At 41.1% G+C, this 24,020-nt stretch overlaps 1 protein-coding gene across 9 annotated transcripts in view; it reads left to right on the top strand.

The window, feature by feature from the left end:
• The window catches only part of RNF111 (ring finger protein 111), a 95,149-nt gene that overhangs the window by 46,725 nt on the left and 24,404 nt on the right, over positions 1–24,020 (top strand). For 7 of the 9 annotated variants that reach the window (XM_075133049.1, XM_075133048.1, XM_075133047.1 and 4 more), the window contains 6 exons: positions 112–309; positions 1,082–1,401; positions 2,465–2,720; positions 5,062–5,404; positions 14,704–14,829; positions 15,882–16,008. In XM_075133049.1, the coding sequence (XP_074989150.1) occupies positions 112–309; positions 1,082–1,401; positions 2,465–2,720; positions 5,062–5,404; positions 14,704–14,829; positions 15,882–16,008 (1,370 nt within the window). The remainder of the gene's footprint in view (positions 1–111; positions 310–1,081; positions 1,402–2,464; positions 2,721–5,061; positions 5,405–14,703; positions 14,830–15,881; positions 16,009–24,020) is intronic. The other 2 variants (XM_075133045.1, XM_048866300.2) reach the window with 1 other exon arrangement.

Below are 24,020 nucleotides of genomic sequence, written 5' to 3'. Positions count from 1 at the left end.
ATAAACAGTTGTAAGGAAAACTGAATTTCTTGGGAACTTTAAAAGCTTAAATAGCATGTACTGTTGCAGTAATCATTATATTGATTCTCTGTAATGTCCACACTTCCATAGAGCCCACAGTTGTGCCAACAACCTCAGCTAGAGTTGAAACCCAGATTGTGAGTTCTGCTTCCGGTAACAATACCAATACATCTACCTCAGAGCAGGCCTCTGATGCTGCTATAAGTGTCTCCAATAGCCAGATCTCTACAGCACCAGAGACATTGACTACTCTTCCCAATAGCAACACTGCTGGGACTTCAGTGGGAGGTACAGAACAATAGAACTTTCTCAAGATCTGTTTTATGTTTAAATTGCTTTGCTACCTGTTGAAATATGCTTAGGCCTGGCTTTACTTTGTTTAAATGAATTATTGTGTCTGTGTAGATACTGTTTAACAGAATGGCAAATTTAGATATTTTTCAAAGTAACACAGTTTTATTAATATTTAACACAATAGAAATTAAAGGCCCCATGAGTTTAAGGCCAGACTCTGCCTGTCCCTGTGCTAGAGAAGAGAGATCTTAAGGAAACTGCCTCAAACACACACATGCCGGGGTCAGTCATTGTTGGACTTGAGGGGAGCATGAGGTCAGCTAGTACTACCTGCAATACTAGTAGACCCAGGAAGGGACTTCTCTGGCCACAATATGTGTGCATGGGACCTTGTCTGTGCCCCTAGCCAGCAGCTGCAATGAAATCTGGGTTTGAATGCACTCTGAATGTAATAATGCAAGATTCTTCCTCTGACAATTCATATGAACAGATCTAACTGATTAGTTTCAGGACTTCTCAGAGGAATCATTGAAACCACTTTTCATATCCTTTTTAAAATGTTTTAGTTTCAAATATCAGTTGGTGAAGTCTCCTGTAATTTTGTTTGATGTGGATGTATTTCCTATCCAATTACTCACTATTTAATGGGTTAATGATTGATTAAATCCAGATACTTCTATTTCAGGCACCATTTCATGATGCATCTTCCACTTCCTTGCCCAAGTTTCAGCAACATTAAATTTGTTTAATTTCTCTCCATTTTAAGATGATGTAAGGAGAACTGCCTCTAGTACTACACTGGAAACTGGTCCTCCTGCCATGCCAAGGCTACCATCATGCTGCCCCCAACATTCTCCGTGTGGAGGATCTTCACAGAATCACCATGTATTAGGACACCCTCACCCAAGTTGTTTTCAGCAGCATGGCCACCACTTTCAACACCACCATCACCACCACCATAATCCCCACTCAACTGTCCCACTGTCTCCTTCGTTCAGTGACTCCAGCTGCCCTGTTGAAAGGCCGCCTCCAGTGCCAGCTCCTTGTGGAGCAAGCAGCAGTACTGGCACCAGCTACCATGACCAGGCATGTTTAACTTTTATGATTTTTCACTTTACAGTTTTAAAGTGATGTTAGCGGAATAATAGAATAATAAGTGAATTCCCAATTCAGTAGTCTTATCTGTGGCAGGTATAACAGAGGCTTGAAATAGGAAAATTTAAAGCACGAGTTCTGAGCAGTGAAATTGAAAAACAAAAAACAAACCAAAAACAGAAACAACTCAAAATGTGTTAATTTGATGTTGACACTATCTGTCACTTGTACACCTCTAAAATTTTAAATGTTCCTGTTTTTTAAAAAACAAAAACAAAAAAAAACCCCAATGGCTTAGAATATACTCCACATACTTTGGACTCTTTAGAACTACTTAAGTATATAGCAGTCTTCTCTAATATGGCCTGTGACTCCAAAGGTAGGCTCTTGAGGTTAACAGTTCTGTGATTAATTCAGCCACTGCAGAAAAACTAATTTGTCAAATATGTTTTTCAGAATCCTTTTTAGAATATTTGCACTTCAGTACTTCATTTTATGCTAATTTAACTTCAGGTTCTCTTTAGAAATACCTCTTATTTGTCAGTTGTTGAAAATTGCAGTTTCAGGCCTCTGAGAACTGAACTGTATAACTTATTCCTAGAACTTATGATTTTTTTAAGAGTGCTTTTTGTAATAAAGCTTTTGGTCATTTTTATAACTATGAAACTTATATCAGTTAGGCCCAACTAAGAAGAATACTAAGGTTACCGTTTGCATCTATGGAAATGTACAGTGAAGTGCCCTCATGGGCATTGAATTAAGACTTGTTTTCGGACGAATGATTATAAAATAGAAAATAATGAAGCTAAATTGAAGAACTCTTATGAGCATGAACATTCTTGTTCAACTCCATCCTCCTTCACTAAGCTTGTGAACTTTAAACAATAATCATATCTAAAGAGTGCTCTACATTGGGGCCTTAAGCATTTTATCGCATTAAATATTTCACGTGCAAAACATTGCAGTAAATATATTTTGTTGTAGCACACTTAAAGGTGACCTAGCTTTAAATATTTGAAGAAATGCTTGAAAACAAGTCAGTTTGTTTATACAGCAGGCACTGCCAGTAGACTTAAGCAACAATGGTATAAGAAGTCATGGAAATGGTGCTTTCCATGGAGCATCAGCATTTGACCCTTGCTGTCCTGGTTCTTCATCCCGAACTGCAATTTATGGGCATCAGGCTGGTGCTGGCCCAAGCCAACCAATAGCAATAGATGGATATGGAACAAGCATGGTTGCACAGCCCCAGCCCCAACCTCCTGCTCAGGCCTCGCTCTCATCATGTCGACATTATATGCACTCTCCTTGTAAGTACACTTACTCTACCTATAAATATACTTGTGTGAAATACAAAACAGGAAAACATAACTTCCCTGACAACTTTGGTTATACCGTCCTCTTGATTAGGCCTTAGAACCAGCATTCCTAAACCTACAATAAGAAATATTTTTACTGTTGGTAAACCATCAGGGTCCTTCTGAGAATCCTTGCAGCATGGAGGAATTTAAAATAAACAGATAATCCAGTATGTACTGCTTTGACTGTGCCTAAGATATAGAAAACATGAGGCTTTTGTTTTTTTAATGTTTGTTACTGTGAATTAATTCTGTACCCTAAAAGTACCAACTTTATATAAAAACAAAACGAAAAAAATCCTTGAGGTTGAAATAGTGAAAAATGACTTTTAGGGTAAATCATCTTTGTGGTATAATTAAAAGGAAACTTTCCTTTTTTAAAAGAGCATTTTTAGATAAATTGTTTCCCGCATAGCACTGTATACAATTTATTTGAGAAGATTCTAGGACCTGAAATTTGATCATCTAAAGTAATGCATGGGAGTATTTCTCTCTAGGCTCACTCATTTTTTATCTGAGTTCAGACACACTAAGTTTTTCAAATTTATACTTATGTCAGATTTTTGAGGCTTTCCCCCTCGACCCGCCTTATTTTACATTAACTGTTCATTTTCTGATTCAGTAAATATCAGACTTTAATATTTTTTTTCTCCCCCACTTTATCTGAGACTGGCAGTCTAGATCCTGTACTGTTCAGTCATTTCCTTAAGAAGTAAGGATGTATTCTCTACTTCTTTTTTTTTTTTTTTTTATTTCCTTACTTTGGCGTCCATCTTGCAGGGAGCTCTGCTTGGGCAGACTCATTAAGTCAGTGTGGCTTCTCATAAGCATAGGGATCTACCCATGCAGAACTGATTGTAGGGTTGGGGCCTTTGTGCCTTTCTTCTCCATTTCTTTGCCTCTCACAATCCATTTTTAAATAATGGCTTTGAAATATTTATGAGGATAGTATACAAAATTAAATACCTCTTTGACGGTTGTTGCACACAAAGGGAAACCTATTTAGTGCTTAAGAGTGTGTCTACACTTCAGTGTAAACCCAGAGTTCGAACTCAGGCTCAAGCCTGATCCCCACTTCTGTCTACACACAAATCATGCTAACCCAGGCTTTGGATCCAGGATCCCACAGGGGTTGAGGGTCCAAGACCGAGTCAAGCTGGAACCCAGGGTTCAAGCCCTATTGCTTTGCAGTGTAGACACATCCTGACTGGACTCTTACTCTGGGAGTCCACCATAAGTGTACCATAATCTTGTGGGCTGACTTTTTGTCCTCTGGACAGTTAACTTTGGTGGACAGTCAAGATTTCCCACACTGCACCATGACAAAGGGATATAGTGGCCACTTTTTTGGGGACGGGGCTAGGAAGTCTGGGATTATGGGTGGTTGGATTATGGTCTGCATAATGAAGTGTAGATGCTGGAGCCTCAGGTTGGGACCCAGGGTTCAACTATTCCTAACTTGGCCAGTAGCCCAGCGTTTACTAACTCAAGTTCTGCTAACCCTGGGGTTACATTGCTGTGTTAACATACACTAAATGTCAGTTGGGGTTGCCAGAAACTTATTTTCTTGGAACAATGCCAAGTACTCAAAGATGCTTATGTTTTGAGAACAGTAAGGGATATGGACTTGCTAGGAGGCATTGGCTCTTTTATGATGATGTTGATGATAATTCTCATTACCACGGTAACATGTAGCAGCCCTAGTCATAGGTCAGGACCCATTGTGCTAGCTGCTGTACAAACACAGAACAAAATTCCTTTCCTCTTGTTTCTCTTAATACATGAGTTCTAAAAAAAGAAGAGGCTGACAGCATCCTGGTAGTTTTTAATCAGGTGTGTTAAATGGATTTTTCTCAGACCTTACTTTTTTTGTCAATATTGCAATTTTGTCAATATTAGCAAGTCCGATTTTTCTATTTAAAAAAAAAATGCTTATTTTTTTTCTCATGCCCATCAGTCCTCTTATGGCAGCCAGTTGGTTATGTATCCTTCCATCTCCAGATATCAAGAAACATCCTATGAAAACTGGCTTTCTGGTTGCAGTTTTTCATTTTGTCTTGCTCATCTACATGATGGGAAGCTTTGGCTTTTATTTCACTTAATTTGTGAATTTCACATGTTGTTGATTTGTCAGTGCCTGTTAATCATTGTGAAAAGATAAATGCTCATGTTATAAAGATATATTTGTATAGGAGTAGAGTGCAGTACAGTATCGGCATGAAGTTATTGTAGTTTCTTATGCATTTGATTGAGAAACTTTACGTAATACATTAAAAATGCATTTTCATTCCAGATGCTTTGACGAGACCTCTTCATCAGTCTTCTGCATGCCCCCACTCTCATGGAAATCCTCCTCCTCAGCCACAGCCTCCACCCCAGGTGGATTATGTTATCCCTCATCCAGTGCATCCCTTTCATCCTTCCATCTCTCATGCCTCTTCTCATCCAGTTCCACCTCCACCACCAACTCACCCTTTAGCCAGTGCAGCTGCTCCAATTCCACAGCATCTTCCACCCTCACACCAGCCTATTACCCATCATATTCCTGCAACTGCACCTTCAGCACAGAGGATGCATCCTCATGAGGTGATCCAGAGGATGGAGGTCCAGAGAAGAAGAATGATGCAGCATCCAACGTATGTCATAAATGTTTAGTTATTGTTCTGAGTACATTTAATTCCTTATCCTCTGTTTTTTTTAAATGGTGCATGTGACTCTTAATTGTAATACCATGGTTAGTGGATAATTACGATTAAACTGTGGTGAGATGTGACTCTTGTTATCTACCACCACAATTAGCTCTTGTATTAGCAGTTGCAGTAGAAAAGCCAAGGATTAAGTAAGCACTGAGGCTGAACTACCCTCTCACTTGTCAAGGTGGCCCCTCCAGGAAGGATCAGAGGTACCTTAGTGGGGAAGCTTGGGGAAGCTAGTACTTCTGTTGCCCATGCTTTTCCTGTCCTGTGAATAAGCAGAGTTCAGTTTCAAGTGCAAGCAATTTGCACTTTTTTATTACCACTAACAGGTAATTTCCAGCTTCCAAGCAAATCCTTAAATGTTTTTTGCACTGTTGAAGTCAGCAAGACTTTTTTAAATATAAATTGACATTTTAAAACAAATGAACAACTGAAGGCGAGTGAGATGGTTTTTTAAAAAAAATGTTGATCTTGGAAATTGTGAATAAAATCACTTCAATTTTCATCTACATTAAAGCAAACATCATTAATAGAAATTTTGACTTTTTTTCCATAACAGTGCTATTTTTTGGTGTGACCACAAAAGACTAATTAGTGGGAGCTGTTCAGGGTTTTAAGGTCAAGAATTCTGGACCCATGTTGCTTGTTGAAAGAAATGTAACTTTTTTTTATAAATGTTACTAAATCTTTTAAACAAAGAGAGAAAATAGATCACCAAACTAATTTATTATTAAACTAAACTAAAAATAAAGAAATACAACTACCAAATCAAGGTCAAATCAACCAACCAATCAATCTGAATGCTGGATTGGAGTTAAATCATAAAATATGTTAAATCATCAAACTAATTCGAGATAACCAGTCCTTAGAATTCTCTGGAGAATTTATAAGAAGGTGGCTGTATGTTTGGCTATAACCACAACTATAAAATGTTACCAGTTCTAATCAATCTGTGACCTAGATAAATTTAGTTTCATTATTAAAAACTTAATCACTAATAGTTTCATTATTAAAAACTAACATCTGAACTACAACCTCAGGCAATTGAGCTTCTTTGTTAGAATTCTGTTCTTATGTGGTGGCTAACCCTTTCCTTCCTCCATTTCCCCAAAACAGATATTACAATACAGACTTATATCTTTGATAAGCAGAAGTTTGACAACTCCTACTTACAAGAAACTGGTCATCTGTAATTTTTGGTATCCCAGGCCTTTTAATTACAGGACACAGAACACACTTTAACCAAGTCTTTAACTGTCTTTTAGGGCTGTTTAAATTCGGGAAAATTACTTTCTGGCACCTTTCCCTTGTGGGCTTTGAGTGCTTATAGACATGCATGCACACAACTACATTTTCACACCCTAAAAGTAAAGAATATTAAAAGGCTGGGACACCGCCAGCTAACGAAAAGAAAAGAGAAAAATAGAACAAGGAAAATAACAGGATTAACTCTACAGCTGTCAGTTTTATGGACTTTTATGGAATAGGAGCTGGAACTGCAGCCAAGGAGCCAGATAATGATGTTTCTGGCACAGCGCTTCTTATTACTGGCACAGTACTTCTTGCTAGTGGACTTAGGTGCAGGGAGAGACAGGTCAAAGGCTGGCATACCTATTTCTTGTTGTGAATTACTCTCCCTGATGTTCCAGAACCCTGAGAGTGATAACATCAGTTTTCCTTCAGGTGGCTCATTGGCCCAAAAGGCAAAGCATCACTGCCTTACTGTTGATGCTTATAGTTTGCAAACTTTGCTTACTGAGTCTTCCAGTGTCTCCAAGGTCTTCAAACAAATCTGGTCCAAGGCCTATCTTGGAGCCATGCAACCTGGCCCAGTCAGTTTCAAATTAGGTAATCTGTAGCTGGCATTACTTCTGGAAAAATCCTTTTCAAACCAGTAATTAAAAAAACTATTCAAGGTTTTACATGCCACAGAGACTGAAAGTCTGTGACCCCCCTGTCAGGGTTCCCTCCCCATTCTGAGGTACAGATGTGGGGACCTGCATGAAAGACCCCCTAAGATTATATTCTACCATTTTAGGTTAAAAACCTCTCTAAGGCACAAATTCCTTTCCTTGCCTTGGACGGTATTGCTGCCACCACCAAGTGATTCAAACAAAAATTCGAGAAAGGGTCACTTGGAGTCCATATTCCCTCAAAATATTCCCCCAAACCCCTTCACCCCCTTTCCTGGGGAAGCTTGAGAATAATATACCAACCAGTTGGTTACAAAGTGAGCACAGACCAAACCCTTTGGTTTTTAGGACATTGAAAATCAATCAGGTTCTTAGAAGAAGAATTGTATTATAAAGAAAAAGTAAAAGAATCACACCTGCAAAATCAGGATGGAAGGTAACTTTACAGGGTAATAAAAAGATTTGAAATACAGAGGACTCCTTTCTGGACTCAACTTCTCAGTTACCAAAAACAGGAATAAACTACTTCTTAGGATAGGGAAAATTCACAAGCTAAAACAAAAGATAATCTAACTCATTTCCTTGCCTTATTTACAATTTTTGTAATCTTAGATGAATCATTTCAGGTATGTTTTCAGGAGATGTTTTACCTGCCTGGTCGGTCTCTCTCTCTCTGTCTCCCTCTCTCTCTCTCTCTCTGTCGGAGAGGGAACAAAACAGAGAGCACAAACAAAACCTCTCCCCACAGATATGAAAGTATCTTCTTTCCTCATTGGCCCTTCTGGTCAGGTGCCAACTAGGTTATTTGAGCTGCTTAACCCCTTACAGATAGTGTTTCAGTACAGTGGCAAGGAGGGATTTTATGCTACCCTGATCTTTGTTTATGACACCCCCAGCTTCCAAAACAAAACAAAAAAATTCCCCTTTTTGTCATCAATTTATGGACAGACCACTATAAAAAGACCTGTACAAATAGCTGACTAAACACTGAGCAATAATCAATTGCTCACCCACCAACAAAACTAAAAAGTTAAACAGCTTATGTCTAATGTCATCACTTCTTGCAACAAGACAATTTACAGTAATTTCATAGTTTCATCTTTTCATAATTTAAGGCCAGAAGGGACTATTAAACTTTGTACCTTCAAAGATGCTAAAGCCCTGATGCATGATATGTAATGTCATTGAGTTACAAGGGTTATGAGCATTTTTGAGGGTACTGCAGTCAACCTCATTCTCCCCATGAAGAAAGGGAGTGAGCATCGGGTCTCATAGATTCACAGATTCCAAGACTAGGAGGAAGCATCATGACCATCCAGCCTGACCTCCCCCACACACAGGTCGTAGAATTTCTCCCAGAAGCTGGATTAAACCATATCTTTAAAAAACATATCTAATCTTATTTTAAACTCTCAGTGATGCTGAGTCCACCCCCCCCCCCAAGCTGTTCCAATGTTTCATTATGCTCCCAGCTAGGAAACTGCATCTTTAATTCAACATCAATATTTGAAACTAGGCTGATAGGTCAAACAGTTTATATTGTAAAATGTAATCTTGATAGACTGAAGTTACTTTAAAAACTCTCAAGGTGAAACTTTTATTTAAAATTACGGTTGTCAAACAATTAAAAAAATTAATCACGATGAATTGTGGAATTAAAGAAATTAATCGTGCTGTTAATAATAAAATACTAGTTATTTAAACATTTTTCAATGTTTTCGACATTTTCAAATGTAAGTGTACCACGCTCACTTTATATTTACTTTAGATTTTTACAGTGCAAATATTTATAATAAAAAGAAATAGTATTTTTCAGTTCACCTAATACAAGTACTGTAGTACAGTCTCTTTGACACGAAAGTTGAACTTACAAATGTAGAATTATGTACAAAAAATATCTGCGTTCAAAAATAAAACAATGTAAAATGTTAGAGCCTACAAGGCCACTCAGCCTACAAGGCCACCTACTTCTTGTTCAACCAGTTGCTCAGACAAACAAGTTAGTTTACATTTACGGGCGATAACGTTGCCCACTCTTGTTTACAACATTACCCGAAAGTGAGAACAGGCGTTCACATGGCACTGTTGTAGCTGGTGTCACGAGATATTTATGTGCCACATACGCTAAAGATTCAGATGCCCCTTTATGCTTCATCCAACATTCCAGAGGACATGCATCCATGCTGATGACTGGTTCTGCCTGACAATGATCCAATGTAGTGTTGACCAATGTATGTTCATTTTCATCATCTGAGTCGGATGCCACCAGTAGAAGGGGTTTTTTTGTGGGGTTTTTTTTGTTTTGTTTGTTTTGGGGGTTTTTTTGTTTTTGGTTTTGGTTTTTTTTTGGTGGCTCAGGTTCTATAGTTTCCGCATCAAAGTGTTGCTCTTTTAAGACTTCTGAAAGCATGCTTCACACCTCTTCCCTTTCAGATTTTGGAAGGCACTTCAGATTCTTAAACCTTGGGTCGAGTGCTGTATATCTTTAGAAATCTCACATGGGTACCTTCTTTGCGTTTTGCCAAATTTGCAGTGAAAGTGTTCTTGAAACGAACAACATATGCTGGAAGAAAAGGAGTACTTGTGGCACCTTAGAGACTAACCAATTTATTTGAGCATGAGCTTTCGTGAGCTACAGCTCACTTCATCGGATGCATACCGTGGAAACTGCAGCAGACTTTATATACACACAGAGAATATGAAACAATACCTCCTCCCACCCCACTGTCCTGCTGGTAATAGCTTATCTAAAGTGATCATTAGGTTGGGCCATTTCCAGCACAAATCCAGGTTTTCTCACCCTCCACCCCCCCACACAAATTCACTCTCCTGCTGGTGATAGCCCATCCAAAGTGACAACTCTTTACACAATGTGCATGATAATCAAGTTGGGCCATTTCCTGCACAAATCCAGGTTCTCTCACCCCCTCACCCCCCTCCTAAAAACCACACACACAAACTCACTCTCCTGCTGGTAATAGCTCATCCAAACTGACCACTCTCCAAGTTTAAATCCAAGTTAAACCAGAACATCTGGGGGGCGGGGGGGGTAGGAAAAAACAAGGGGAAATAGGCTACCTTGCATAATGACTTAGCCACTCCCAGTCTCTATTTAAGCCTAAATTAATAGTATCCAATTTGCAAATGAATTCCAATTCAGCAGTTTCTCGCTGGAGTCTGGATTTGAAGTTTTTTTGTTTTAAGATAGCGACCTTCATCTCTGTGATTGCGTGACCAGAGAGACTGAAGTGTTCTCCGACTGGTTTATGAATGTTATAATTCTTGACATCTGATTTGTGTCCATTTATTCTTTTACGTAGAGACTGTCCAGTTTGGCCAATGTAAAATGATTTAAAATGATTTAGAAGCGTTGTTCTAAATCAGCCATAAAAATGTTGGCATACTGTGGGGCCATGCGGGTACCCATAGCAGTGCCGCTGATCTGAAGGTATACATTGTCCCCAAATGTGAAATAGTTATGGGTAAGGACAAAGTCACAAAGTTCAGCCACCATGTTAGCCGTGACATTATCAGGGATAGTGTTCCTGATGGCTTGTAGTCCATCTTTGTGTGGAATGTTGGTGTACAGGGCTTCTACATCGATAGTGGCCAGGATGGTGTTATCAGGAAGATCACCGATGGATTGAAGTTTCCTCAGGAAGTCAGTGGTGTCTCAAAGATAGCTGGGAGTGCTGGTAGCGTAGGGCCTGAGGAGGGAGTCTACATAGCCAGACAATCCTGCTGTCAGGGCAGATCAGTGTCAGATCAGTGTCAGATCAGCGGCACTGCTATGGGTACCCGCATGGCCCCACAGTATGCCAACATTTTCATGGCTGATTTAGAACAACGCTTCCTCAGCTCTCGTCCCCTAAAGCCCCTACTCTACTTGCGCTATATTGATGACATCTTCATCATCTGGACCCATGGAAAAGAAGCCCTTGAGGAATTCCACCATGATTTCAACAATTTCCATCCCACCACCAACCTCAGCCTGGTCCAGTCCACACAAAAGATCCACTTCCTGGACACTACAGTGCTAATAAACAATGGTCACATAAACACCACCCTATACCGGAAACCTACTGACCGCTATTCCTACCTGCATGCCTCCAGCTTTCACCCTGACCACACCACACGATCCATCGTCTACAGCCAAGCTCTGCGATACAACCGCATTTGCTCCAACCCCTCAGACAGAGACAAACACCTACAAGATCTCTGTCAAGCTTTCTTACAACTACAATACCCACCTGCGGAAGTAAAGAAACAGATTGATAGAGCCAGAAGAGTTCCCAGAAGTTACCTACTACAGGACAGGCCTAACAAAGAAAATAACAGAACGCCACTAGCCGTCACTGTCAGCCCCCAACTAAAACCCCTCCAACGCATTATTAAGGATCTACGACCTATCCTAAAGGATGACCCAACACTCTCACAAATCTTGGGAGACAGGCCAGTCCTTGCCTACAGACAGCCCCGCAACCTGAAGCAAATACTCACCAACAACCACATACCACACAACAGGACCACTAACCCAGGAACTTATCCTTGCAACAAAGCCCGTTGCCAATTGTGCCCACATATCTATTCAGGGGACACCATCACAGGGCCTAATCACATCAGCCACACTATCAGGGGCTCGTTCACCTGCACATCCACCAATGTGATATATGCCATCATGTGCCAGCAATGCCCCTCTGCCATGTACATTGGTCAAACTGGACAGTCTCTACGTAAAAGAATAAATGGACACAAATCAGATGTCAAGAATTATAACATTCATAAACCAGTCGGAGAACACTTCAATCTCTCTGGTCACGCAATCACAGACATGAAGGTCGCTATCTTAAAACAAAAAAACTTCAAATCCAGACTCCAGCGAGAAACTGCTGAATTGGAATTCATTTGCAAATTGGATACTATTAATTTAGGCTTAAATAGAGACTGGGAGTGGCTAAGTCATTATGCAAGGTAGCCTATTTCCCCCTGTTTTTTCCTACCCCCCCCCCCCCGCCCCCAGATGTTCTGGTTTAACTTGGATTTAAACTTGGAGAGTGGTCAGTTTGGATGAGCTATTACCAGCAGGAGAGTGAGTTTGTGTGTGTATGGGGGTGGGGGGGTGTGTGAGAAAACCTGGATTTGTGCTGGAAATGGCCCACCTTGATTATCATGCACATTGTGTAAAGAGTTGTCACTTTAGATGGGCTATCACCAGCAGGAGAGTGAGTTTGTGTGTGTGGGGGGGTGGAGGGTGAGAAAACCTGGATTTGTGCAGGAAATGGCCCAACCTGATGATCAATTTAGATAAGCTATTACCAGCAGGACAGTGGGGTGGGAGGAGGTATTGTTTCATATTCTCTGTGTGTATATAAAGTCTGCTGCAGTTTCCACGGTATGCATCCGATGAAGTGAGCTGTAGCTCACGAAAGCTCATGCTCAAATAAATTGGTTAGTCTCTAAGGTGCCACAAGTACTCCTTTTCTTTTTGCGAATACAGACTAACACGGCTGTTACTCTGAAACATATGCTGGGTCATCGTCCGAGACTGCTATAATATGAAATATATGGCAGAATGCGGGTAAAACAGATCAAGAGACGTACAGTTCTCCCCCAAGGAGTTCATTCACAAATTTCATTAATGTATGATTTTTTTAACGAGCATCATCAGGGTGGAAGCATGTCCTCTGGAATGGTGGCAGAAGCAGGAAGGGGCATACGGATATTTAACGTATCTGGTATGTAAATATCTTACAGTGCCTACTACAAAAGTGCCATGTGAATGCCTGTTATCACTTTGAGGTGATGTAAATAAGAAGCGGGAAGCATTATCTCCCGTAAATGTTATCAAACTTGTTTGTCTTAGCAATTGGCTGAACAAGAAGTAGAACTGAGTGGCCTTGTAGGCGCTAACATTTTACATTGTTTTGTTTTGAGTGCAGTTATGTAACAAAAGAATCTACATTTGGAAGTTGCACTTTCACAATAAAGAGATTGCACTACAGTACTTGTATGAGGTGACTAGAAAAGTGCTATTTCTTTTATCACTTTTACAGTGCAAATGTTTGTAATCAAAAATAATATAAAGTGAGCACTGTACACTTTGTAGTCTGTTGTAACTGAAATCAATATATTTGAAAATATAGAAAAAATGCAAAAATCAATAAATTTCAATTGGTATTCTATTGTTTAGAAGTATTAAAACCGTGATTAATTTTTTTGAGTTAATCTTGTGAGTTAACTGTGATTAATCAACAGCCCTATTTTAAAATACAAGATTTTTGAAGTTTATACTGTATAAAGTCTGTATTCTCATAGGCTGTTTCTCTCTCAAAGATGACTTTTGACCACTAGCATAAGGAGACGTTTTGGGAGTCATTATGAAGCTGCGTTAACTTTTGTTTAAGGAGCAGTTTCTCTGTCTATTGTCACAATTCCTTTCGCAAGAACCAAATAATTGTGGCAAAGTCTGATTGTGGCACTCTCTGATGTGAGAAGGTTGAGAATAGAACTTTTAGTTAAGTCCACTATTACTAACTGATTTGGCTATTGACCAGGCAGTTTTTCTATGTCATTCTTCTGTAGTAGCACAGAAAACTTTCAGTTCCTGCCAGGATAAATTACAGGTTGGTGGTAGTCTTCTTGGGGGAAGATTGCTAGAGATTTTGTGCAGTAAAGCAGCTACCAATAGCTAAGCCACCTGCAAAAAGCACCATCTGGCAAGAGAACACTACACGTGGTTGTTTGGACATGAAGCCATCCACCCCATGTTCTGCTTTTGGGAAACACAAGTTTCTAAACTGACAGAAAAATTAAGCAAAGAGTAAACTTATAGCTACTACTTCCCTTATAGAATTATATGCTTCCAAGCTTTTAAAGTTTTAAAAATTTTCCATGACTCCTTTGGAAGTATCAGCTGATGGGTTACAACCAACTGTTCCTTAGAGTACATTATACAAAAACTTCAGATGCTCCTTGTTCACCTGTTGCATGGAGAAACTGTACTTCTATCATGTGGACTAAGAGAAAATGAGCTCTGTATTATCTATTAAGAGAAATTGCTGCCTTTTAACCTAGAAAACAGAAGTATTGCTTCATGTGAATACCTAAGTACCTTAATCTACCAGGAAGCTGCAGATTAAGATATGGATGACTTTTCAATTGTGACTGTCTCTGGATCTTGACATATAATGATGAAACTGAATTTTACTTTGGCAAAAATGGTTAACCTCGTGTTGAAGACTTAGTATTTTTCTGTAGTCATGCCTGCCAGATAAAGGTTGAATCATTATAGTTTTAACTCGTGCTGTCTTGTATTCAAACTCTTAGACGTGCACATGAACGGCCTCCTCCACATCCTCACAGAATGCATCCCAACTATGGTCATGGGCACCATATCCATGTGCCTCAGACAATGTCCTCACATCCTCGACAAGCTCCAGAGAGGTCTGCCTGGTCAGTACTCTTAATTCCTCGTTAGTGCCATATGAGTTGGTAGGTGCCCATTTATTGGCATTTGCTATATGACCTTTCATCCTGAGAATATGTTGATAATGTTTTGATTTAATTTAACAAACTGCCAAGTGCATGTGCAGGCTAAAATGTGTTAACATGGCTCTCTCTATAAAGTGCCATTTTGTTTGCTACTAGCCAATTTAAACATTTCCAGTTTGCTTTTACAAATGCCAGCAAATATCTACCATTTTTTAACAATGCTTATACAGTTGAACTGTTTTGGTACCAGTTATTGCAAATGAAAGGAGTTCAAAACTCTTGTGTATTGGCAAAAAGGAATTTATACAAAACATTTTTTGAAGTTAAAAGTTCAGACCTTTTGAACTATAAGCTAATTTACCTTTCCTCTTATCTGTGACTGAATTTTTATTTAAAAAACTTTTGCATCTGATATGTAGTAAGAGTAGATTTTAACTGAACTTTTACTTCTGAGCTTGGTCTACTCATAAACTACTAAACCTGTAACTTTGTAATTAGTTTTTCTGTTGTGTTGTTCCACTCCTAGTAACCTGTGGTTTACAGTGGCTAGATAGCTCTGGAAATTCTAGAACTTTACTACCTAGGTCTAAGATAATATCTCAGATCCATTGGGCAACTTCCTGTAACCACAGTGATTAATGGAATGGTGAACTGCAGAGGACTTATTGTATGAAAACACAGGATTCCAAATCAGTAATAGAGTAGTTGTGCATAACACATGATTTCTAAGTTAAGTCTGTACTGGTATTTGTTGTTAATTTTATTTTTACTGATTTTTTTTAATTTAATTTTTAAACCAGTTGTTAAGTCACAAACACGTTATTTGAACCAATGATGGGATTACAGAACTGATTAAATGGAAAATATTTATTTTAAAGTAATTAATCTTTTATTTAAAATGTCCTTTGAGCGTGTGTTTTAGATGCCATGATATAAATTTCCAAAACCATAGAGATGTATCTAGAGGGCAAAACGTAACTAGACTAAAATGTTTAATTTTGCTTATGTGACAGGGAACTGGGAATTGAAGCTGGAGTGGCTGCAGCTACATATCCTCCAGGCCCATTGCACCCTCATTTGGCACACTACCATGCACCTCCTCGACTTCATCACTTACAAATAGGGGCTCTTCCTTTAATGGTAAGGAGATAATATGTGGAAACTCATATGGTAGTTAATCATTACCTGTGACTTCTTAAAGAATTAATCCTCTTTTGTACAAGGTTTGTTACATTTTAATTGGATATGTATAGAATTTTACAAATAATAGTGGTTCAACTGAACAAATGCAGAAAAATCTATTCCATTGTTTCATGTATTGATACTAAATGGGAAGCTAGAACAGACTTGCATTAATTGAATAAAATACATTTAGGACAGTAACATTTCTAACTTCAGCCTTGTAAATGGAAGACATCTGAATGAAATTGTTTCTTGCATAATAATGCATTGACCCTCTGCATCTGATTTAAAAGTTCAGATCTTACTGTAACTGGTGTCACAGTGCTTAACTTTCTAAGCAGCATGTGCGAATAGTATTGATGCTTATTTTATAGTTTATCTTGCAGCACAGTAGGAGTTAAATCTTAGTTCTTCTTCGAGTAGTGTCCCTATGGGCGCTCCACTGCTCTGCTAATTGGAGAACTTCGGTAGCAATCCATCCCGCCTGCACATGCACTGCTCCCCTCCTGCCACAAGACTATTTTCTTTGCTTCATTTACCTTTTATTTTGGTCGTTGCCTTAAAAAAATTGTCTTCTGTGGACTCCCTGAGGGAGGGGACGCTCCTGGATAAGGGTATGCCCAGCTTGCAGGACTTCATCAGTGACTGGGATAGATTCTTTGCAACTGAGTCACTTTTTGGACTTGTGCCAGCAACTGAAGCCCAGATCTAGGAAGGACAGAGAACTGATGCTCAAACTCCTACTTATGGAGTCAGTCCTTCAGCCTCTGAAGTCCCGATGGGAGCCATCACTGTATCTGCCCACTTCAAAGGGGGAAGAGCTCAGAAATATGCCTGCGAGCCACTCAGGTAAGGCCTCTAAGAAAAGGTCTGTGAGTTCCCGTAGTAAGCCCCGATTGAGCTAAAAATGATCCCTGGCTTGTCCAGTATCATTGGTACCGATGGCACTGAAGCCATCTAAATCTGGTACCCGGGGCACGCATGGTATCGAACTGAGAGGGCAGGTCAGAATGCCTAAAGACCCAATGGGCACAGGCAAAGAAGTATCGGTACCGCAGGGGTGTGAGAAACATAGAAGATCCACCCCAGGGAAGACTGGTACGGTCGTCAACATTGTAACCGCCGATGATACGCCAGGCACCAACAGAGCTTGCCATCAGGTCTGTGTTTCCGACTGTCGGTACAAGCCTCTTGGCACTGACAGGCTCCACCAGTAGCGATGCCCTCTGCACCAACAGATTTCCAGTGCACAATGTATTTTTCGGTGTCTGACACCAGTTTCTTCTCTGCTCAGTACAGGGGCCCTGGTACCAAGTTCACCCAGAGCCCTTGGCTCACCAGTGACCTCCTGCCATGCACCACCCTTTTTGTCATCAGAGTCAGAAATTGACCAAGAGGACCTAGCTTCCCAATGCTCTTCTCGCCCACCGTATGGAGCCCAGTTTCACTATGGACACTGGGCATACCAACCCTCTGATGCACAACCTCCCTGGTTTGGGCAACCGAGGTACCAACCACCGGTCCCCTTACCATCACAGTGGCTGTACTGGCAGGTCCAAAGGCAACAGGCCTCCATCATTACTAGTATGGCCTATCAGAAGCCAAGGAAGTACACTCCTTCAGCCGCTGTCTCGAGGGCCTCAACTCCCCGACCAGGGAAGGGAGGAACCAGAGGCCAAAGTTGAGGAGGACACTTCTTCAGCCCCTTTCTCATATTCGTCACCAGATGAGACAGTGATGCTCCCTCTGCCATCGATGGAGGACGACTTTAAACTGTTCCAGGACTGGGGACAGGGGATGGCAGAGGCACTCCATATACCTTTACAAGAGGTGTCTGAGTCATGTCATAAGCTGGTGGACATTCTGCATTCCTCCACCTCCTCCAGAGTGGCCCTCCCTATTAATGAGGATCTACTGGACCCTGCTGACACGATATGGCAGACTCCCACGTCCGTCCTACCAACTTGTAAGAGGGCAGACAAGAAATATGTGCCAGAAAGGACATGGAATTCCTGTTCTTGCACCTGACTCCCAATTCGATCATTGTGGACACAGTTAACTCTAAATGCCACCAACACCACTTTAAGTCCATCACTTATGACTGGGACTGGAAGCACCTGGACTTGTTTGGCAGGAAGGCCTCCTCCTCAGCTACCCTTCAATTCAGAGTGGCGAACGATCAAGCCTTGTGGGCTAAATATGAGTATCAGAACTATGTGAAGTTTAGTTCTTTTATTGAACAACTCCCCTATTCTCACAAGGACCAATTTAAAACCTTAATTAATGAGGGCCAGCTGGTGGCAAAAAGTCTCTCCAGTCTGCACTTGATGCAGTTGACAGTGGCACATTCTATTTAGACTGACATTGTAATGAGATGGGCCTCGTGGTTTCATCTCTTTGGCTTCCCCCAGGAGGTCCAAACAGTGGTGGAGGACCTCCCCTTTGAGGGGACAAAATTATTTGCTGAACAGACTGATGCCTCCCTCCACACGTTAAAAGGTTCAAGGGCCATTCTTCAATCCCTTAGGATCTATACACCTGGGTACCAAAGAAAGTACCACCATTCAGCCACCATTCAAGTCTTGCTCACAATATTCATCTCAGTTATCCACGTTAATATACACAGAGATCTTATGAATCTGAGGAAGAAGCCCAGGTTCTCCAGATGAAAGATGTCGGGAACTCAGCAAACTTCCTCTCAGTTCTCTACCTTGAAGAAACAGTTTTGACGTGTTCGTTGAGGTGCTGTAGAACACTCATGCTAGAAAACCCCACCCATCCCTTTGGAGATAGTCTCACCCTGTTCCACAGCACCTGGGAATGGATAACTGCCAACAAATGGGCGTTGGAGATCATCCGAGATGAACACTGCATCCATTTCTCCACCCTCCCCCTTCCCATACCCCTTTCCCCATCCTCTTCAGGGATCCTTTTCACAACACCTGCTAAACCAGCAGATTAACCACCTCTTCAGCATAGGAGCCATAGAGCCAGTGCCCGTACATCTAAGGAGCAGAGGCTTCTACTGTTGTTACTTCCTGAAGAAAAAAGGGGGTTGGAGACCCATACTGGACCTCAGAATGCTCAACAAGTTTGTCAAGGCTGAGAAGTTCAAGATGGTCATGTTATCTACAATCATTCCAGCATTAGAAAAAGAAGACTGGTTCTCAGCCCTGGACTTCCAAGATGCTTATTTTCACATCTTGATCATAACTGAGCCACAGACATTACCTCAGGTTCACGCTAGGCCAAGACCACTACCATATGGAATACTCCCTTTCGGCCGCTCATCGGCCCCCAGAGTATTCTCCAAGGTCATCTTGGTATTGGCGGTCCACTTATACTCTCAAGACATCATGATTTATCCTTACCTGGATGACTACTTTCTCACAGGAGCCGACCGTGACTCCATTCAGACGGAAGCACTCCTCCCACATCAAACATTTCTCAGTCTCTCCTCATTGATGGAGACAGTACAATCCAGCCCCCAAATTTTGGCTAAACATTGCCTCCAGCTCTTGTGGAACACAGCTTTGGGCACATCAGTTATTGCCTATGCAGACTATACATGAGATGCCTCCAGGCATGTTTGGTTTGGTTTATAGGCCGAACAGAGACAACATAAATGACTATTGATGCCTACCAGGGTCAAGCAATTCTTGGACTGGTGGAAGGACCCAGTAAACATCTGTTTGAACAAACAGGATTGAACAGTCTTCCCCATCTCTACTCCTGACCACCGATGCATCCCTCAGAGATGGGGGTGTACATCTCAATGGTCACACAATGCAGGGCAAATATCTCCAGCTAAAACATGCCTCCACATCAACCTGCTCAAACTCGGAGCGATCAGAAACGGGCGCACTCATTTCCTCCAGCTGATCAAAAACATGCACGTATGGGTCATGACGAACAATATGGTCTCCGTGTCTTACATAAACGATCAGGGAGGCCCCAGGTCTTATTCCCTATGTGTAGAAGCATCAAAACTGTGGAACTGGTGCATCTCCCACAATATCTTAATATCAGCAGCATACTTATCAGGAATATACAGCACGACGGCAGACAGTCTCAGCTGCAAACTCCCACACAGTCACTAACGAGAGATAGATTTGATGGTACTCCATGACATTCTGACAATATGGGACATCTGTAGTAGACCTATTCATTACCACAACAAGAAATGTCCACAGTACTGCTCCATGGGAGACGCCCTCCTCCTTCAATGGGACAGGACCTTCTTTACGCCTTTCCCCCATTCCCTCTAAGATGGAAAGTCCTGTTGAAAGTGAAGAGAGAGCAAACATCATACTGATTGCTCCTACCTGGCTCAGAGAGACGTGGTACCCTTACCTGTCACAGCTGCCACCGTGTCCACCAATAACGCTTCCAATCACTCCTTACCTTCTATCCCAGAATGAGAGATGCACTCTCCATCTGAATCTGTGGATTCTGTGGCTCAAAGTCTGGCTTCTGCACATAGAGACATCTTGCTCTGAGGAGGTACAGGAGGTGTTATTGCACAGTAGGAGAGGAACTACTCACCATACTATCTACAAAAATGGAAGAGAATCCAGATCTGGTTCCAGCCCAAAGGTGTCATCCCTAATACATCCATCCTACTGGTGATCCTGTTAACTCTCAGGAATTCAGGACTCTCTCAGTTCACTGAAGGTTCATCTAGCAGCACTTGCAGTCTTCCATTAGCATGTAGAATGATACTCAATCTTCTCCCACCTGACTACAAAGAGGTTTCTCTAAGGCATAGCAAACTTCTTCCCACAACCCAGACCTCCCATGCCTCCATAGGATTTCAACCTAGTATTAAAATGTCTGACTAGGCTACCATTTGAACCCTTGGCCACTTGTTCCTTAACTTACCTTTTTATGAAGAAGGCATTCGTCATCGCCAGCACCTCTGCCAGAAGGATTGGGGAAATAGCGACTCTGATGGCGCATCCCCCTTTCATTGTGTTCTTCATGACGAGGTCATACTGAGACCAAATCCAAAGTTCACTCCCAAGTTGTCTTCTGCATTTCACTTAAATCAACTTATTCAGCCTCCAGACTTTTATCTCAAACCTTATCTATTCCCCTCATACACTCGACATGAGGAGAGCCTTGGCCTTCTGTTTGGAGAGGACAAGAGCCTTCAGAAAGTCTCCAAGACTCTTCTTCTCCATTGAAGATGGGTCAAAAGGTACGGTGAGATTTAGCTCAGAGGCTCTCTAACTGGATTTTGGACTGTAGTAATCTGTTACCAATTGTGTAACACAAAACCCCCATCTTCAGTATGCATGCATTCTACGAGGTCAGTCTCCTCATCCATTGCCTTTTCCAAGGGTATCCCTATATCAAAAATCTGCAGAGCAGCTACCTGAACTTCTGCACGCACCTTTGCAGAACACAATGCCATCCTGGGGGATTCTGTTGCAGATCCCAAATTCAGTGCCACAGTACTATCATCCATATCAGACTCTACTTTGAAGTCCCAATCTCCAGTGGTGGGCACTGCCTGGGAGTCACCTACGGTGGAGCACCCATAGGGACACTACTCAAAGAAGTTGTTACTCACCTTGTACAATAATGATGGTTCTTTGAGATGTGTGTCCATATGGGTGCTCCACGACCCACCCACCTCCTCTGTACTTCGGAGTTCTAATAGTTGACTCTGCAGTAGAGAAGGAATTGAGGAGGGATTGCCTGTGCATGCTGGTTAGCCTTGTGGCAGGCGGGGAGCAGCGCATGCATGGGCAGGACAGATTGCTACCAAAGTTCTCCGATCAGCAGCACAGGGACACAGACACACCTACAGGGGAGCACCCATAGGGGGACACCTCTTGAAGAACTGTTACTGCACAAGGTCAATAACTTCTTCATTTGGTTATACAATATTTCAAGATAATTTTGGGTATCAAGTGAACCATTTCTTATGAAGGGGCATCATTAAAATGGAGATACAGCACATAATTTCTGTTGCATAAGAACAGTGGCATGGGGAGATAAAAATATTGATGTTGGAGCATAAATTTCCCTTGTTTTGCTAAATTAAAGCATCTATTTACTTATTGATTCAATTTTTTTTATCATGTAAAAGTGGGTATCCTAGGCACCCTTGCTATAAATCACTAGGGCTGAGTAGAGAACTTGCAAATTTTTGGAATAATAGTTCTTCCCTTTTATAACTTGTTCTTATGTTGCTTAAGGCTTTGCTAATTAACTACCATGGTAAAATCTTCCACTACTTCGATGACGTATCAAGATTCCTATTGCATTGATGCTCAGTTAGCATACTGTGAGGTGAACCAGTTACTTGTTGGAATGTATGAAAGTAACAGATGGCTAGCTCTGTCAATAGTGCAACCTCATTTTTTGAGTGGTAGGTATAATTCCATATTTTAATATGGTCAGCAATGCACTGGTTACTGCACAGTCTATTCAAGTAAGTGTGTGTGTAATATATATATATAATTTTATTTGTTTTTAATCTGTGTTGCATGGTCATTTATACTGGGGTGGCCATATTTAGTGAACCTGCGAGCTGCATATGACAATCTTCAGAAGTTCAAGAGTCGGAGCGCGCCTGACCGGGCTTGGGGCTTCAGCCTTGCAGCAGGGTGGTGTGGGGGTAGGGGCTTCAGTCCTGCTCCTGCTGAAGCCCAAAGCCCTGGTAGCACACCTCACAGGGCTGAAGTCCCAAGACCCTACTCCTGACTGAGCGGAAGCCCTTAACCCCACCAGTGTGCTGCAAGGCAGAAGCCCTGAGCTCCCCACTGTTCCTCCTCCACCCCCACCCCCCGGGTAAGCTCCACTTTAACTATAAAAGAGATGCATGCAGCTCACAAGTAACGTTTGGCCACTCCTGATCTATACGTATCCTAATTGTCATACGATTTTTAAATTAGGTTAATGATCTTCAACGGGACAAAACAATTATATTTTCTTCCTCCTTTTTTATACCAGATCATTGGTAACATACGTGAATAACTTCAGTTACTTTCAGTGCATAGATTCCTAATGCAGATGTCTACTGTAATAGTCCAGTAACCTATACAGGCATCAAAGGGAATGAGATTCATGTTCTTTATGCATCTTTGTTCCAGCTTATTTTTAAAAATAAGAACACTAAGATTCAACAGGAAACAGCAGAAATTATGATTACGGAATCAAACTGTTCTTTGCTCAAACTTGCAATGGCCCTGCTAAAATAAAGTACTTAATTTGTACTATGTAAATAAAAGCAGGCTCAGGAATGTATTGATATGGGAATGACTAGCATGTAGCATGAAGAAAAGAGGATGAGAGAGAGAAGCTGTGGGAATAGATTTTTAAAACTCTATTTTAGCTCCCTGTTTATGTAGTTTGGTCATATGTTTTAAGATTGTACTTTCACATGCACTAAACCTCACTGCATGGCAATGGGCTAGAAGGCCACTGATCGTTCCCTTGGATTCCAGCCTTGATGGAAACTATCAAGTTGCTTTTGGAATTCTGCTGCTCTTGAAAGATATTGCTGTTTTCCCTCATCAGTCTGCAGTTGCCAATGTAATCACTTAATGTTATGCTACAGTAGGTGACAACCTGGTGTGAATGTGTAATAGAGCTGGTTGATTTTCACAAAAAGAACTGCCTCAAAGTACATTTATTTTTGGCCTGAAATCAACTTTTTTGTTTCTCCTTAAAGGATTGCGAATATAGATTCCCTACATGTGGTATGTTGGTATGCTCTATATGGAAAGCAGAAACTCTCTCTAAAAGCAGTCTTTGTTGGGACCACATGCATGCTTGCTAATGGATTTAAACATTCAGACTTGAGGATATTAGCACTGTGGCCTTGACCCCACCCAGTTTCTGTTAATCTACTGTGATAAAGAACCTCAAAGTTTGAGTCTTCTGTATTTACCTTGAGGAGCTTTTTACCTGTTTTGTTTAGTGTACAACTCGTTCTGAATAGTACCTGCAGTCCTGGT

Source organism: Caretta caretta, chromosome 10 (assembly GCF_965140235.1).
Source record: "Caretta caretta isolate rCarCar2 chromosome 10, rCarCar1.hap1, whole genome shotgun sequence".
Taxonomy (NCBI): Eukaryota; Metazoa; Chordata; order Testudines; family Cheloniidae; genus Caretta; species Caretta caretta.
The sequence above is the reverse complement of the archived record's forward strand: the minus strand, read 5'-3'. Positions and strand labels throughout refer to the sequence as shown.